The sequence below is a fragment of the Mesocricetus auratus genome, unplaced genomic scaffold (genome assembly GCF_017639785.1).
Source record: "Mesocricetus auratus isolate SY011 unplaced genomic scaffold, BCM_Maur_2.0 Super-Scaffold_100003, whole genome shotgun sequence".
NCBI lineage: Eukaryota > Metazoa > Chordata > Mammalia > Rodentia > Cricetidae > Mesocricetus > Mesocricetus auratus.
This window is the reverse complement of record NW_024429188.1, coordinates 930317-944764: the sequence shown is the minus strand read 5'-3', so window position 1 is coordinate 944764 and position 14448 is coordinate 930317. Positions and strand designations below refer to the sequence as shown.

General features: G+C 38.2%; 1 protein-coding gene across 1 annotated transcript in view; it reads left to right on the top strand.

Moving 5' to 3' along the window:
• Klf8 (Kruppel like factor 8) overlaps positions 1–12006 on the top strand; it is a 31192-nt gene extending 19186 nt beyond the window's left edge. The window contains exons 5-6 of the mRNA XM_005086979.4: positions 413–552; positions 6022–12006. Coding sequence (XP_005087036.1) covers positions 413–552; positions 6022–6203 — 322 coding nt within the window. The 3' untranslated portion in view covers positions 6204–12006. The remainder of the gene's footprint in view (positions 1–412; positions 553–6021) is intronic.
• Positions 12007–14448: the final 2442 nt, after the last annotated feature.

Below are 14448 nucleotides of genomic sequence, written 5' to 3'. Positions count from 1 at the left end.
ATTCTATTCTTGGAAAAAAATCTTCTAATTTCCCAAAAAATATACTTTTGTAGTGTTTTACTCTGTAAGTTTAAAATAGCCTGGTATTCTAATCTTGAAACGAATCAGAAGCAATTAGCTTGCATTGAGCAAACATGTTATATGAAAAATGCATTTTGTTAAGCACCAGAGTGGCACTGGTTGAAGTGAAATGTTCACACTGTCTGACAACATAACTACTCAAGGAAAAATTACCATTCCCATGCTTTCTCAGGGAGCTACATTTCCTAAGTAGACTGGCCTACTTGAAATAATTATTTACATTGTTCCTACTATTTCTTCTCTTGGGGAGCTAGCATGAAATTTGCATAAATAGTAAGATGATATGAAGTACCACCACTGTAATTGGTCGTATATTATTTTCTTTGCTTAGACCAGCAACAATGGCCCAAATGCAAGGAGAAGACTCTCTTGACTTAAAGAGAAGACGGATTCATCAGTGTGACTTTGCAGGATGCAGCAAAGTATACACCAAAAGCTCTCACCTGAAAGCTCACCGCAGGATCCATACAGGTCTGTTCCTCAACCCGCCCTCCCCATTCCAGCTCCAGCACGTAGTTGTATACACATATGCTATAAGAGAGGAAGATAGGGGGAGAGAGAGAAAAGCTACAAGGAATAAAAGATCACTTATGGGTTTTGGCCCTGTTGTTGTTCTTATCCTAAAAGCAAAAACAGTCTAGCCAAACAGAAAGCCTTACTTGAAATTTACCTTTCAAGTAAGTATGCTGTTGTGCCTAGTTTTGCAGTGCTAGGTATTAAAAGCATCATGCATGATGTACAAGTACTACCAACTTAGTTACATCACCAGCCCCTTTGATTTTGTTTGTTTTCTTTGGTTGTTGTTTTTTTTGACGTGGGATCTTATGTAAGCAACCTCTGACCTCAAACTTACTATGTAGTTGAAGCTGACCTTGAATTTCTGATACTTTCGCCTCTATCTCCCAAGTTCTGGGATTTATAAACATACAATACCACATTCATCATATTTTTGAGTTTTGTTTAAGGAATCTCCATACTGTTTTCTATTTACTAGTTTACTTTCCTACCAGCAGAACATCAGTAATCTTTTTTCTCCATATTCATCTCTGTATTGTATTATATTTGTTTATTTATTATACTTGCCATTCTGGCCAGGCTAAAGTGGAATATAGATTTCTCTTGTGCATCTGTAGTGGCTGAAATCTGAGCATTTTCCATGCATTTACTGGAGCATTTGTATTTCTTCTTCTCAGTAGTGTGTGTTCACATCATTTTCCCATTTATTGATTGAATTACTCATTTACTGTTAACTGTTTTTGAGTTCTTTGTGTATTTGGATGTGAATCTTCTCTCATGCATAACTAGCAGAGGTTTTTCTCTCATTCTGTCAGTTATCAGACAGTTATTCTGTTGGTTATTTGTTTATTCTGCAGATGCATTTTAATTTTTATCACCCCATGTGTTACATCTTGATTTTATTTCCTGAGCTACTAGGGTCATTGAAGTATTTTACATATTTTCCTCTAAGAGTTTCAGAATTATGGTTCTAGCATTAGTTTCTGTACCATTTTGAGTTGAGTTTTGTTTAGTGAGAATTAGAGTTATATTTTCAATACTTCCCCAGCCCCATTTATTGTTAAGAATGATCTTTCCCCAGTATATATGCATTAGATACTTCTTATCATTTGAACTAAATATTTGAGAAAATCAGCTTGAAAGAGGAGAGATTTAATTTGGTTTCTGATTTCAGAGGTTTTAGACTATGGCCACCTGTCTGTTGCTTCCAGTGAAGCAGAGCACCATGGGGAAGAGCATGTCAGGGAATGGGGTGGCTCACCACATGGTGGCGTATAAGAGACACAGGGATAAACAAAGACAGGCCATGGACAAGATGTGCCTTCTGAGTATATATACCTTCATGCTGCCACTGATCTACTTCTTCTACACAGGCCCTGACTTGTGTTTTCCATCATTATGAATAATATAAAGTTTTAAGAGCATGAATGGATAAGTATTGAGTATAATCCTCGTAATCAAGTCATTTCTAGCATTACCAACTAGGGACAAGCCATCAACACATAACTCACACAACCTTTTGGGGTTATTTTGTACTGAAACATACTGGTTTTGTTTTTGTGTGTGTGTTTGTGTGTCTAGAATCAGATGATTATAGATGTGTGGATTTATTTCTGGGTTCTTTAGTCTATTCCATTAGTCTGTATGTCTGATTTTTATACCCAGTACTGTTGTTTTGTTGTTGTTACTATTGCTCTGTAGTATTTTGGAATACTTTCAGCATTTCTATCCTAAGCATTTTGTTTAAGATTGCTTTAGCCATTTAGGTCATTTGTGCATCCATATAAAGTGCAAATTTTCCTGGTGGTGGTGTCACATGCCTTTAATCCCAGCATTCAGGAAGCAGAAACAGGGGGATCTTTATGAGTTTGAGGACATGCTGGTCTACAGAGTTTCAGGACAGCTAGATCTGTCACACAGAGAAACCCTGTCTTGAAAAACAAAAACAAAAAAAAAAACAAAAAAAGAAAAGAAAATTAAAAGACTGCAGTACACATATATTTTCCGCATTGTTTTATTATATATTTTATAAGAAAATAGAGTTATGTTAGTGCTGGAAAGGAGGTTTAGGAAACCATTCAGGTTCATTGTTTATAGCATGGTGTTAATGATAATAAAGCGACATAGAACAATAATAACAGTATTTACTAAGTGTCGGGCTCTGCTTTTGTTTTTGAAGTATCATCTATATTTTTATTACAAGAAAAAGAACACTCAGGCTTGGCAGCAACAGCACCTTTACCAAGTGAAGAAGACCATCTCAGTGGTCGTGTTCTCTGTCTGTCTGTCTGTCTGTCTGTCTGTCTGTCTGTCTCTCTCTCTCTTTCTCTCTGCATCTTTATCCCTCTCTCTCCCCCTCTCTGTCTGTCCGTCTGTTTCTCTTGTCTTGTAATATTGCTGTGGATAAAATTTCAAGCACTGTATTTAAAAGGCATGTGGATTGTAGATTTATCTCTGTCTTATTTTTGTTTTACAAGAAACGCTTCCCTTTTCTCCTCATTCAGTATTATGCTGGCTATAGATTTGTTGTATATAGCATTTATCATGTTGGTATGTGACTCTCCTGTTCCGAATTCCTTCAAGGTTTATATGTTGAACTATATCAGAGTCCTATCCTGCATTTATTGAGATTATCATGGAATATTTATCTTTGATCGTATTTATGTACTGTGTTAGATTTACTGATTTGTGCATGTTGATCTATCCTGTCACACCAGAATGAAATTAAGTTAACATGGCTTATTTTTTTTGATTTGCTGTTTAATTCAGTTTGAAAATAATTTATTGAGGAGTTTTGTATGTTCATCAAGGCTGTTGGCCTGAACCTTGCTTGCTCACTTTTTGTTCATGTGTCCTCATCAGGTTTTGGTGTCTAGATAACACTGACCTTAGCTTGAATAAAAGATTCTTTAACCATAATAAAAAACAAAGATCTTGAAGTAAAAAGATGGACTTCTTCCTGCACTATTTTGTATCTGAGTGCTCTAGCAATGAGCTCAGATTGCCACATGGTGGCACTACTTTAACAAGTTGGTTATTATTCATTTAGATGTAGTGAAATAGGAATTCCTAGGAAAAAAATCCTTGAGCAATTACATTAAATCTATACATAGCAAAACTGTTGTAAAGCACTTGGCTGGCTGTGTGTCAGTCTTCTTAGAGGCTAATGTGGCAATTGAAATGATCAGTAAATAACATCTTTAATCAACCAAATAGTTTCCTGGTAATACTCCAAACCTGTGAACTGGACTGGACTCTATTCTGTGGTCCGTTATCTAACAGCTATACAGTTAATTAGTGAACACTTGAAGGGGTTAGTAGGCAGTAAGCAGTAAGTTAAAAGGAAAGATGCAAATCTGATTGCCACCAGAAACAGCAAAAAGTAAATGCCTTGGAAATTTTATAGTGGGGAAAGGAGGGATAGAAGAACAAAGACTGTTAGAATCCTAATACACTTTGTGTCTGCATTATTGCTTGTCTCTTAGTTCAAGGCCAGCCTGGCCTACAGAGTGATTTCCAAGACAGTCAGGGCTCCACAGAGAAACCCTGTCTTGAAATAAAGGTTTATTTATTTTTATTTTATGTGTAGGGGTGTTTTCCCTGTATGTATGTCTGTGTAACATGTCTGTGCCTGGTGCCACAGAGGCTAGAAGAAGGAATCAGATCCCCTAGAAATGGAGTTATTGATGGTGGTGGCTGGGAAATTGAGCCTGGGTCCTCTGGAAGAGCAGCCAGTGCTCAGAACCATTGAGCCATCTTTCCAGCCCCAATTAATTAACTTTTGCAACACAGTCTCACTTAGAAACCTAGTCTAGCCTCAAATTCTTCAACCTCCTACCTCAATTTCTTTAGTCCTGGGTTTACAAGTGTTTACTACCCTCCTGGCTTAATTTTTTGTTATAATATATGTGATATTTACCATATATGCTGTATCATGATTTTAAAGTAATCAAGCAGTACAAAAAGTTATTTTAAAAAGACCTCCTACCATCCTTCACCTTGACTTTTCTCATTGTTGATACTTTTCCTATAATTTTTATTTCAGTGTGTTGATGTTTCCTTTATCCCGAGTGTACAAATGTATGGTATGTGACGTATGCATATCATGGGATTGTGCTGTGGTAATTCTCCCTATACTAGGTTGTTCCATTTTTCTTTCTCTCTTGAACTTGACAGCTTTCCCTATCCCTTCCCTTGAATGAGTTCCCGACCTTACACAAAAGCAAGCATGCTTTAGCTGAGTGCTCTTTCCGTTGAGTTACACATTCTTATTGTAGATGGATTTATTTCAGATTATTCATTAGGAAGTATCCGATGAGAGAATATGGTTAGAACAGTGTTGTAGCATAGAGAGTGGCAGCCACCTGGATTTGTGTTCCAATTTGCATGTCAAATTCCGCCTACAGGCTCCAGTGTTTGAAAACTGGGCCCCCAGCTGCTTGTGCTGTTTGGGGGAGGTTGTGGAATTTTTGGCAGTTGGGGCTTGACTGTCGGAAGTGACTCTCCGGGAGGTAGGCTTAGAGCCCAGCCCCACTCTCTGTCCTCTTTTCTGCTTCCTGATTGATCTACAGAGATGTGAGTACACACTGAACTAAGCTCCTGACCAAATGGAGCCTCCTGCCACCCTGGCTACTTTGCCTTGGTGGACTGCATGCCCCCAAACCATATGATCCAGAATAAGTCCTTTCTTCCAGAACTTACTTCTTGCCAGGCATTTGGTCACAGAGAGGAGGAATGTAATTAATACAGTTAGTTTACAGTGCTCACTGGCAATCTGATTTTTTTTTCTTTTCTCTTTTGAGACAGTACCTCACTATATAGCCCTGCATAGCCTGGAACTCACTATGTAGACTAGCCTGGCCTCAAAATTGTAATATTTCTCCCGCCTCTCGCTCTTGAGTGCTAGGGTTGCAGGTATGCTTTCCAATGTGTGGCCTCCACTGTCTACCTTTTGAATGTTTTGAACAACCTTGTGAAATACTTTTGTCTCTGTTTAGATTTGAGAAAATAGACTTGGCCAGGGGAATGCTACTATTTACTATGTGGTTAGTGTGGTAGAAGCAGGACTCAAAGAGTCTTTGAGAGCCCGTGTTCTCTCCACTTTACCATCTCAGCCTAAGTTTAGACCTTCTGCACACAGCAGTGTGTAGTCAGGTAAACTTTTAGGTATCCTCACTACAAAAACCAGTAAGTATGTGAAGTAATGCTAATCAGTCAGATTTAACCAGTATATACATATTCTGCAACTTGCAGATGTTTATTTGTCAAACTAACTAATTAAAAAGGTGAATGAGAGTGCCCCTTCAAGGTGATTGTCATACTTTGGACTAAAGCCTCGATATACATACACATTATGTATTCTGCTATCTTTCTAGTAGCCAGTCATTTCCTGATTACCTTCATTTTGCCATGTTTCCCCTGCAGGAGAGAAGCCTTACAAATGCACCTGGGACGGCTGCTCCTGGAAATTTGCTCGCTCCGATGAGCTCACTCGCCATTTCCGTAAGCACACAGGCATCAAGCCCTTCAGGTGCACAGACTGCAACCGCAGTTTTTCTCGATCTGACCACCTGTCCCTCCACCGCCGCCGTCATGACACCATGTGAATATCCCAGGCCCCAGTGGATGTGCTGCGCTGGTCTCCTGAGTGTGTGCTGAGCTTGAGACTTACGTTTGCCTCTTTGACTACAACTTGCCCCTGTGATTGGGGTTAGAACAGCCTACTGAGCCAGGTTGATGAAACTGGAGAAAAAGTTAGCTGGTCTCCCATGAGGCTCTTCATATCCCGCTTTCACCTCTCCACTGTCCAGACTTCAGTTTTCTCAACCTCTTCCTGGGTTGAATTCTAGTGTGGCGCCCATGGTTGCCCTCCCTGACCCCTCATGCTATGTTAAGAGACATTTTTCCTACAATAACAAACAAAACAGGAATCAACTCAAGGCTGTGAACAAACATCCGCTGCTCCCCCCCACTTTTCTCTTGTTTTGTAATACTTTTATCCGTATATATACATATATATATACTGTAACCAGTACTTAAAGTTACTTAATGATGTCCTAAAATGAGGGATTTTTTTTCTCAGTCATAGGTACAAGGGGAATAACAGTGGAGTTGATTGGTCAGATTTCCAGAGAATTGAGTCTGAACTAGCGTCTCATTCTAAACCCGAAGGTTTTGTAGATCTAGTTTCACTTGTCCTTGCCAGTTTGGTTTACAGACAGTACCAGCCCTCCTTTTTGAAGTCCATCAAAGAAATGAAGGGATTTTCTCAACCTCCTCTTCCTCCTCATGCTCCTTTACAATTAAGGGTTTTATGGCACAATTACATTCTTTGTAGCTTAAGTTTGGACAAATATTCAAAGCACAGAAAACAAATCAGTAGGGAGAAGTATTTTAGGAAAATATGTCGGGAAGTGACAGGAAAACATAGACCTGGGAGGACCCTGTGAGCAATTATTTGGATAAGGTGTTAGAACTGCTGTTAATCCCAAACCTCATTCAAAGGGCAGCCTGTTGAAACGGTGCTTTCGATGGGCTACACTGTGCTGTTTATTCTTTTGTTTACATAAAGCAACCATCCAGTTATTACCTGAGAGAAAGTGCACACTGAGCATGTTATGCAGAGGTAAGGGGTTGCACTAGAGGAATCTGTTTACTTCATGCCATTTTTGGGCACTCATTCTTCTGTTTTTAATGGGATAGAAGAGATTTTCTTTCTGACACTGACATATAAAAAGCATTTTTAATGTTTTACAACTGCTATCAATACCCAAGCCTTTTATTTTAGACGTAACAGCAGGCTGCATAATATACATTCAGTTGCCCAATCAGACTGTTCCTAATATTCTCTGGGGCATAAAACCCTCTGTTCCTGGCCTTGGACCTCAGATCTACCTCCATGTGGTATATTTTCTCTCCTGGGGAAAAAGGAGAGGGGCTTTGTATCAGTGTAGGATTGGACACAGCCTCTTGCCTAAAGGTTGTCTTCATACTAAACCTTTTTTCTTGGCAGATATTTCAAAAGTTCTAGCTTGAAAACTTTAGGTTACTACCTCCTGTGGCTGTCCTTTCTAGCTAAATCCTAGAACTCTACCATCCAGAAGGGGTCCTGTCTGCTTCTACCCATCCCTCACATCTTACAGATGAGGCAAATACGGGTTAGAGTCTTTCTCCAGATATTTCCTTGAGGCCTTATAGACCTGTATACTCCTTCTCCCAGGGATCACACTAGTAAACCAAATTAAAGGAAAAAAATTATGCGATTGGTTGCAATATTTGTCCAATTTTATGTGTTATACTTCAGAAAACTTTAAATCACCCAAAATTCATACATAGTTGATGGCAAAGTAAGTAAAATGTGCTTATGGTCATTGCCAGTTAACATCACACACACAGTGTTTCTATTCTCATCTTTTGTTATTTCTGCCTTTTTTTTAATTTAGCTTGTTTTAAGGTTCAGTGTCTTTCCAGAAATAAATTATCCATAAGTTAAGGCCTACTTGTACTTTTCAAGATGATGTGTAGGTTTTACTATTATTTACTATTATTACTATCTTCATATAGGATTTTTCCTGATTTTGGGTATACAAGTTCTAAGCTGTATACTAATTATTAAAGCACTAGTAAATAACTAGGGCCAGTCTATTAATGGGGACCACATTGTATGGCAGATTGATAATTATATATTACTACCATGCATGGGCTTGAGCTTATAATTGAGTAGTTGGTACAATATTACAGAACAGAGTCCAAAGTGTTACCCACTTTTTTCCCACTTTGGATCCTAAGATTTGTTTTCCAGAGGTCAGAATTGGCATGTGCCCCTTAGACTTGAGACATACAGTTACAACATTTATATTGAGACATACATGTACAAGTGAGCTCTATCGAATTATAGTGCTCATAAGGGTGATCAGATTAGGATCCTAGATATTGATGTTCCTAGCATCTCTGAGCCTTTATTCAAATATATTTCTGCAGAGTGATAATAGACTTGTGCAAATGCTTGGTTAATTGTCTTTAGTCAAGAAACAGTTATAGCCCTACTCTCGTTGTCCTTTTTTCCAAAAATGGCAAAAATCTTTCTAATTAAAAACATACTCTTTAAGAATATGTCACAATTAAAATTTTCCAGAGTGAATAGATTGAAACACAGTACAGTGTAGAGTTACCACACCAAAAGCACATGCTAGATAGTGGTGTAGAAAGGAAAGGAAATGCATCTCTCTTGGTTTTAATTGAAGTTTTAACTAAGTTTAATGGGCATACAAGAGCAAAACACTGTTAGTATGGCATTTGCCTAGGATATGGAAATCTCATAGGGATGGATATTATTCAGGAATTTATTACAGTGGAATTCCTCCTTCTGTAGACGGTTGGCAGCTGAATATAATTACTGATAATTGCCATTGTAAAATATAGGAGATGTAAATTGGTTTGGATGGATTAGTGCAGTCCCTTATGTGCAGAAGAGATGTTTGCACAAAGAATTTCATTTTAAATAAAGTTTCCATGTTAGAACTGTTTTAGGTTTTCAGGCAAAAACAATGTGAAAGTAGAACAGAGCTCCTGCTACCCCACATCTTACATTAGTATGGCACACTACAATTAGGGAAAGAACATTGATACGTTCATGTTAACTGCAGTCAGTGCTTTACTCAGACTACCTTAGTTTTTATCCGCTGTCCTTTTTCTGTTTTAACCTCTCCTTTAAAATACTGCATTGTATTAATAGTCACAACTCCTTTGGTTGTGGCGGCATCTCAGATATCCTTGCTCTCAAGGACCTTGGGAGTATGTTCTTCAGTTGGAATTTATTTGCTATTTTTCTCATGAAAAGACTAAGTTAGTGGTTTTAGCCTGAACGTTACTATTTTCCTAACATCATATTTCTGTAACTTATTCTTCATGTTGGGATAGTATATTGAGATTTCTCCCATGTACTCCTTTTCCTCTCATCATCCAACACTGTTGGGAGGGAAGTTATTATTATATGAAGCCCACACATATGGAAATGGTGAGTTATGTACCATGTTTTTGAGAGCAAGTACTTACATACATTCTTTGGAATTCTTCTGCATAGGAGTTTTACCTCCTCCCCATTTATTTATTTACACAGTTGTTTATTTATGCCAACATGGACTCATTGATATTTATTTTATAGTTTATTTTATAATCTAATGCTACTTTTATTTTGTTGCCCAAATTGTAGCTTTGACTGTTAGGATCTCTTTTGAATTGACCCTTAAGTCTTTTTTTACCTATCCCATCAGGTTTTTTTTCACCATGTGCATAATTTTTAGTGTTTCAAGATGTTCCAGGTTCATCTTGCTTTTGTTTTGTGGAGGGCACTTTCATAATCAGGCATTTCTTCAGTAGCTCTAATTCCTTTTACTGAAGAATTGTATCAGAAACCAAGATCTGTGCACTATGTATGTTTGCTACTTTGGGGATATTATTTCTTCAAGGCCTTCTCATCCGATAGAACAAAGAAATATATGCATATATATTAAGTTTTATATATATATGCACATGTCTATAAACATTTCCATATGTAATCATTTTTATTAGCTTTATCTGAGTTCATATCATTGTCTTTAAGCCTTAGTTATTTGCATAGCGTTCCATGCTAATGGTGAGAACCATGACCCCACCTTCTGCCATTTATTAATCGTTGAAATCCAGTTTGTATACATATTAACAATGTCTTAAGTGTTATCCTGTATACCCATGAGAAAAATCAATTAACTAGAACCCGGTGCTTATGTACATGATAGTAACATTTTAGAACTTCAACAACTCTTTGAAACAGAATGGTCTACAAGATTCTTAAATTAGAGATACCTGTATTCTCAATTCTATCCTAGCCCCTAAAATGCTTTCTCATACCTGAAGCAAACCATTAGTGATTGACAAAACCTTGAGTAAGTCAAGGAAGCTTGTTGATCTTCCATTGTATGTTAATTGCTACATAAGGGATAAATGGGAAAGCAACTGCATGGGTCTAGTTTAAAGAAACACTTAGCACTGTCTTTTTCTCTATTAAATATGGATCTCTGACAACTGGGTGGTACCCAGATTTGCCTCTCTTCTCTATTTCCCCAGTTTTTAGGCAAGTCACATCACCTCTCTGTGCCTCTATTAACCCATCTAAAAATGGGGATCCACATATCTACCTCACAGGAGTGTTGTGAGGCTTCTTATTAATAGATGTTTAAAAAATGATGCGTGATCTCTAAATGAGCAAGAAAGTATTATAATCATTACTATGATGCTAATTAGAGTACCCTGTATTTATCCTATGGAAAGGAGATTAGCCCTCATCTGTAAACCAGTAAAATTTAAGTCAATGAGAAAGATCAACGAAGAGTGGCCACTGGAAGCAATATTGTTTGTTCTGTTACCCTCACTTTCCCTACATCCTCTGACTATAGGATTATCAACTTTCCAGACTCAAAAGGTATTAGGATCGAAAATAATAAGAGGCAAAATACATAGTTTTGAAATTATATTTTTCTCCCTTTCTTACTCTGGTTGGACTACATTACATATAACTTTGTCAGAAGCACAAAGACAGTTTCTCAAAGCTTTTCAGTCTTTGGTCAGTTCCGTTTCATCAGTTAAAATTTCTCTTTCTGCGTGTACTGTACATTGAACAGTAAAAGTAGGAGGGGAGTGGGGTGGGATGGTTGGGCTGGGAGTGGACTGGAAGAGAATGGAAATCACATAGGTGTTTTTCAAGCACTGGGTATCGCTTTGCATTTCCTTTTTCTGGTGGTGGGTTGGGGACAAGGGAAGAGATAACTATTTTGTTAAAAAATTCTCCTTCCCTTCCAGTAGATGTTTCCTAGGGTCAGTACAAATAGCTGTGTTGGACATTACTTTTATAACTATGTTGTATACAGTGCTGTTTTCATTGTATTCCTGAATGAAAAGGGAAGACAGTCCCTAGTGATGTTCATCCCTGTTTTTGACAGGAGGTCACAGCAGGAGAGCAGTACAAGAAACAGACTTTTTGTGGTGGGGAAAGGAGCCTGCAGTGAAAGGATTTATTGGAGTTTTGTCATTATTTAAAGAAATTATAAAACAGTATATTATGTATTAGTCTCTATAACTCTTCTGTTTGTGCCTCCTTGTTTTAGTGCTTTAGAACAGCACCTCTCTTCACTCCATTTTATACTTGTTCCTGTTCAGAGGTGTAATGTTGAGCACTCTCTCCTATCCGAGTTTGTTGTGTACCTGAAGAATCCCGAGAATTGCCTCAGTAAGCATGGCCACCCAGAGGTTCCTCTGTTGTAGCTCAGTGGGCACTCCCACTGCAGCTTCCAGGCAGGGTGTGTGCTTGAGTACTAAACAATCTTGTTCTGTCTGATTACTGTACTTTTTTAATAATAAAAATATTTTAAACCAGAAACCATTGGTTTGGTGTCCAGTTTGTCTTTTCATTGTATTTCTTCAGCATGGAGCAAGTAGCTCATTTTCTTTTTGAAATTCTGATTAAAAGAGTTGTGACAGAAGGTACTATGTAGTATTGGGTAGCAACAGAGGAAGCCAGACTGTCTCAAACAATTATTTTCTCTGTTTAAGTACTGGAGGCCCTCCCAATTCTTGCTGATATATTCAGACATACCCATGAATAGGGCTTGATGAAGATTGTATGCTATTTTTGTATTTCCTGTGTAGAATACCATAAGAGTTTGGGGGGTACAGATGCAATTGCCTACGTTTTCCTGCTCAGGTCCATTCTCCTTTGTTTTTACTTTTTTATTTAAATTAGAAACAAGCCTGCTTCATATGTCAGTCCCCATTCTCTCTCCATCCTCTCCTCACCCGCCCCCATCAGTCCCGCATACCATCTTCTCTCCACTCCCCAGGGAGGGTGAGGCACTCCATGGGGGAATCCCCAAAGTCTGTCATATCTTCCAGGGCAGGGCCCAGGCCTTCCCATATGTGTCCAGGTCGAGAGCACATCCTTCCACATGGAATGGGGTCCAGGTCTGTTCTCTTTGCCATTTTAGTTTTCTTTGAGAGGAAGTAACCAGGTAAAGGAGGGTATAAGGAGAACTTGAAAGTCCAAAGTCATCTAAATACATTGGTAGTCCTGAGCAGGCTCATGGGAAGAAGTCCATCAGAAACTTCTGTATCCAGAGAATCATTAGAAGAAAAGTAAAGGGGGCGGGGGGCGGGGGAGTCTGTGAAGGAGATGGAAGCCAGAAGTTGGAAGAACAAATTAAAAATGGCTGCTTTCAAGGCTGTCAGGATGGGATTTCCACTAAAGGTCCTAAAACTAACAGAGTTTACAGTTCTCCCTGCAATATTTGTTTTATGAGAAGAAAAAAATACTTTGAAAATACCATAAAAAAGAACTTTACAAGCCTAGCAGTGGTGGCACATGCCTTTAATACCAACAGGCAGAAGCAGGTGGATCTCTGTGAATTTGAGGCCAGCCTGGTCTACAGAGTGAGTTCCAGGATAGCCAGGGCTGTTATACAGAGAAACTCTGTCTTGAAAACCAAAAAAAAAATAGTTTGGCAGTCATTAAGGAAACAGGACTTGTAAGCTTTGATTCCCTCCTATCACAAGCACATAACAAATGGTTATTAGATAATTTCCTTATTTGCAAGTTCATTCTGTGTATATAGTCTTTTTTTTTGGTCATCTAATAGTCATGTAGCCCATTTCTTAACCTCCAACAGCTCCCACCAATATAAACATATCATTTTCCCACCTTCAGAACACTGATTCAGAGTTATTTTGAAACCTGTGCTCTGAAAATAGAGACCTCTAAGGCCTCAGATTAGAATGTTCACTTTTGCAGTTCCTATGTGTACACTTATTGTCATTACTTGTCAAGAGTGGATTAGAGATGACTCATCTCTACCGCCTGTACTGCCACCAGCACCTACAAGGACCTTCTTGTATTCTACCATCTCCCTGGTACTTTCCAGGTGTAAAGACAAGGCCTTTCATTTCTCAGCCTCTTTTTTATTTAAGGTTTCAAGTCTTTGTAAGTGCCCTTTGTTGCTGGCTACCTAGTAGGAAAATGGCCAATTTAGGCGTCTAGGAGAAACATTTTCCATCTAGATAAGTCGTCAGAACCTAGGGAAAGAATGGATAAAGTGTATGTCTGCAGTTGAAGGAATAGAGTCAATCCATATATAGTCAGTCACTCCTCAGATTGAAAATAAGGCATTCATTGCTCAGACCTTCAGAGGCCACCACATATGCTCACCATATCTTGGTCCCCTTCCTGCAAAGTGGCCTCTATCCTGTTTCAATGCTAATCATATAATTCTTCTCATTTGAAAATTATTTTTTAATTTTTGAAATTATGATATAATCACATCATTTCCCCCTTTGCTTTCCTCTTCCCAAACCCTCCCATATATATTCCTTCTTGCTCACTTTTGAATTCATGACCTTGTTTTTATTAACACTGTTTCAAGTTTAAATGTAAAAATGCTTAGAGAAACACAATTTTGGTGAATGTTCTCTTAAATGGCTTTTGATGTCCATTTGGAAGAATTTCTCTAAGGAAGATAACCAGGGAATGGAATCCTGGTACATAGGACATTTTTTAAAAATATTTTTTAATTTATTTTTATCTGCATTGGTGTTCTTCCTTCGTGTTTGCCTATGTGAGTGTGTTGGATCCCCTGATACTGGAGTTACATACAGTTGTGAGCTGCCATGTGGGTGCTGAGAATTGAGCCCAGATCCCTTGGAAGAGCAGCCTGTGCCATTAACCATGTCTATCCCAGACATTTTCCCTTTAAAACTTAGCTTAGCAATATAAAGTATTTCAATGCAATTGCATCAATTTATATTTCTACTTATAATGTAAGGTTTTTA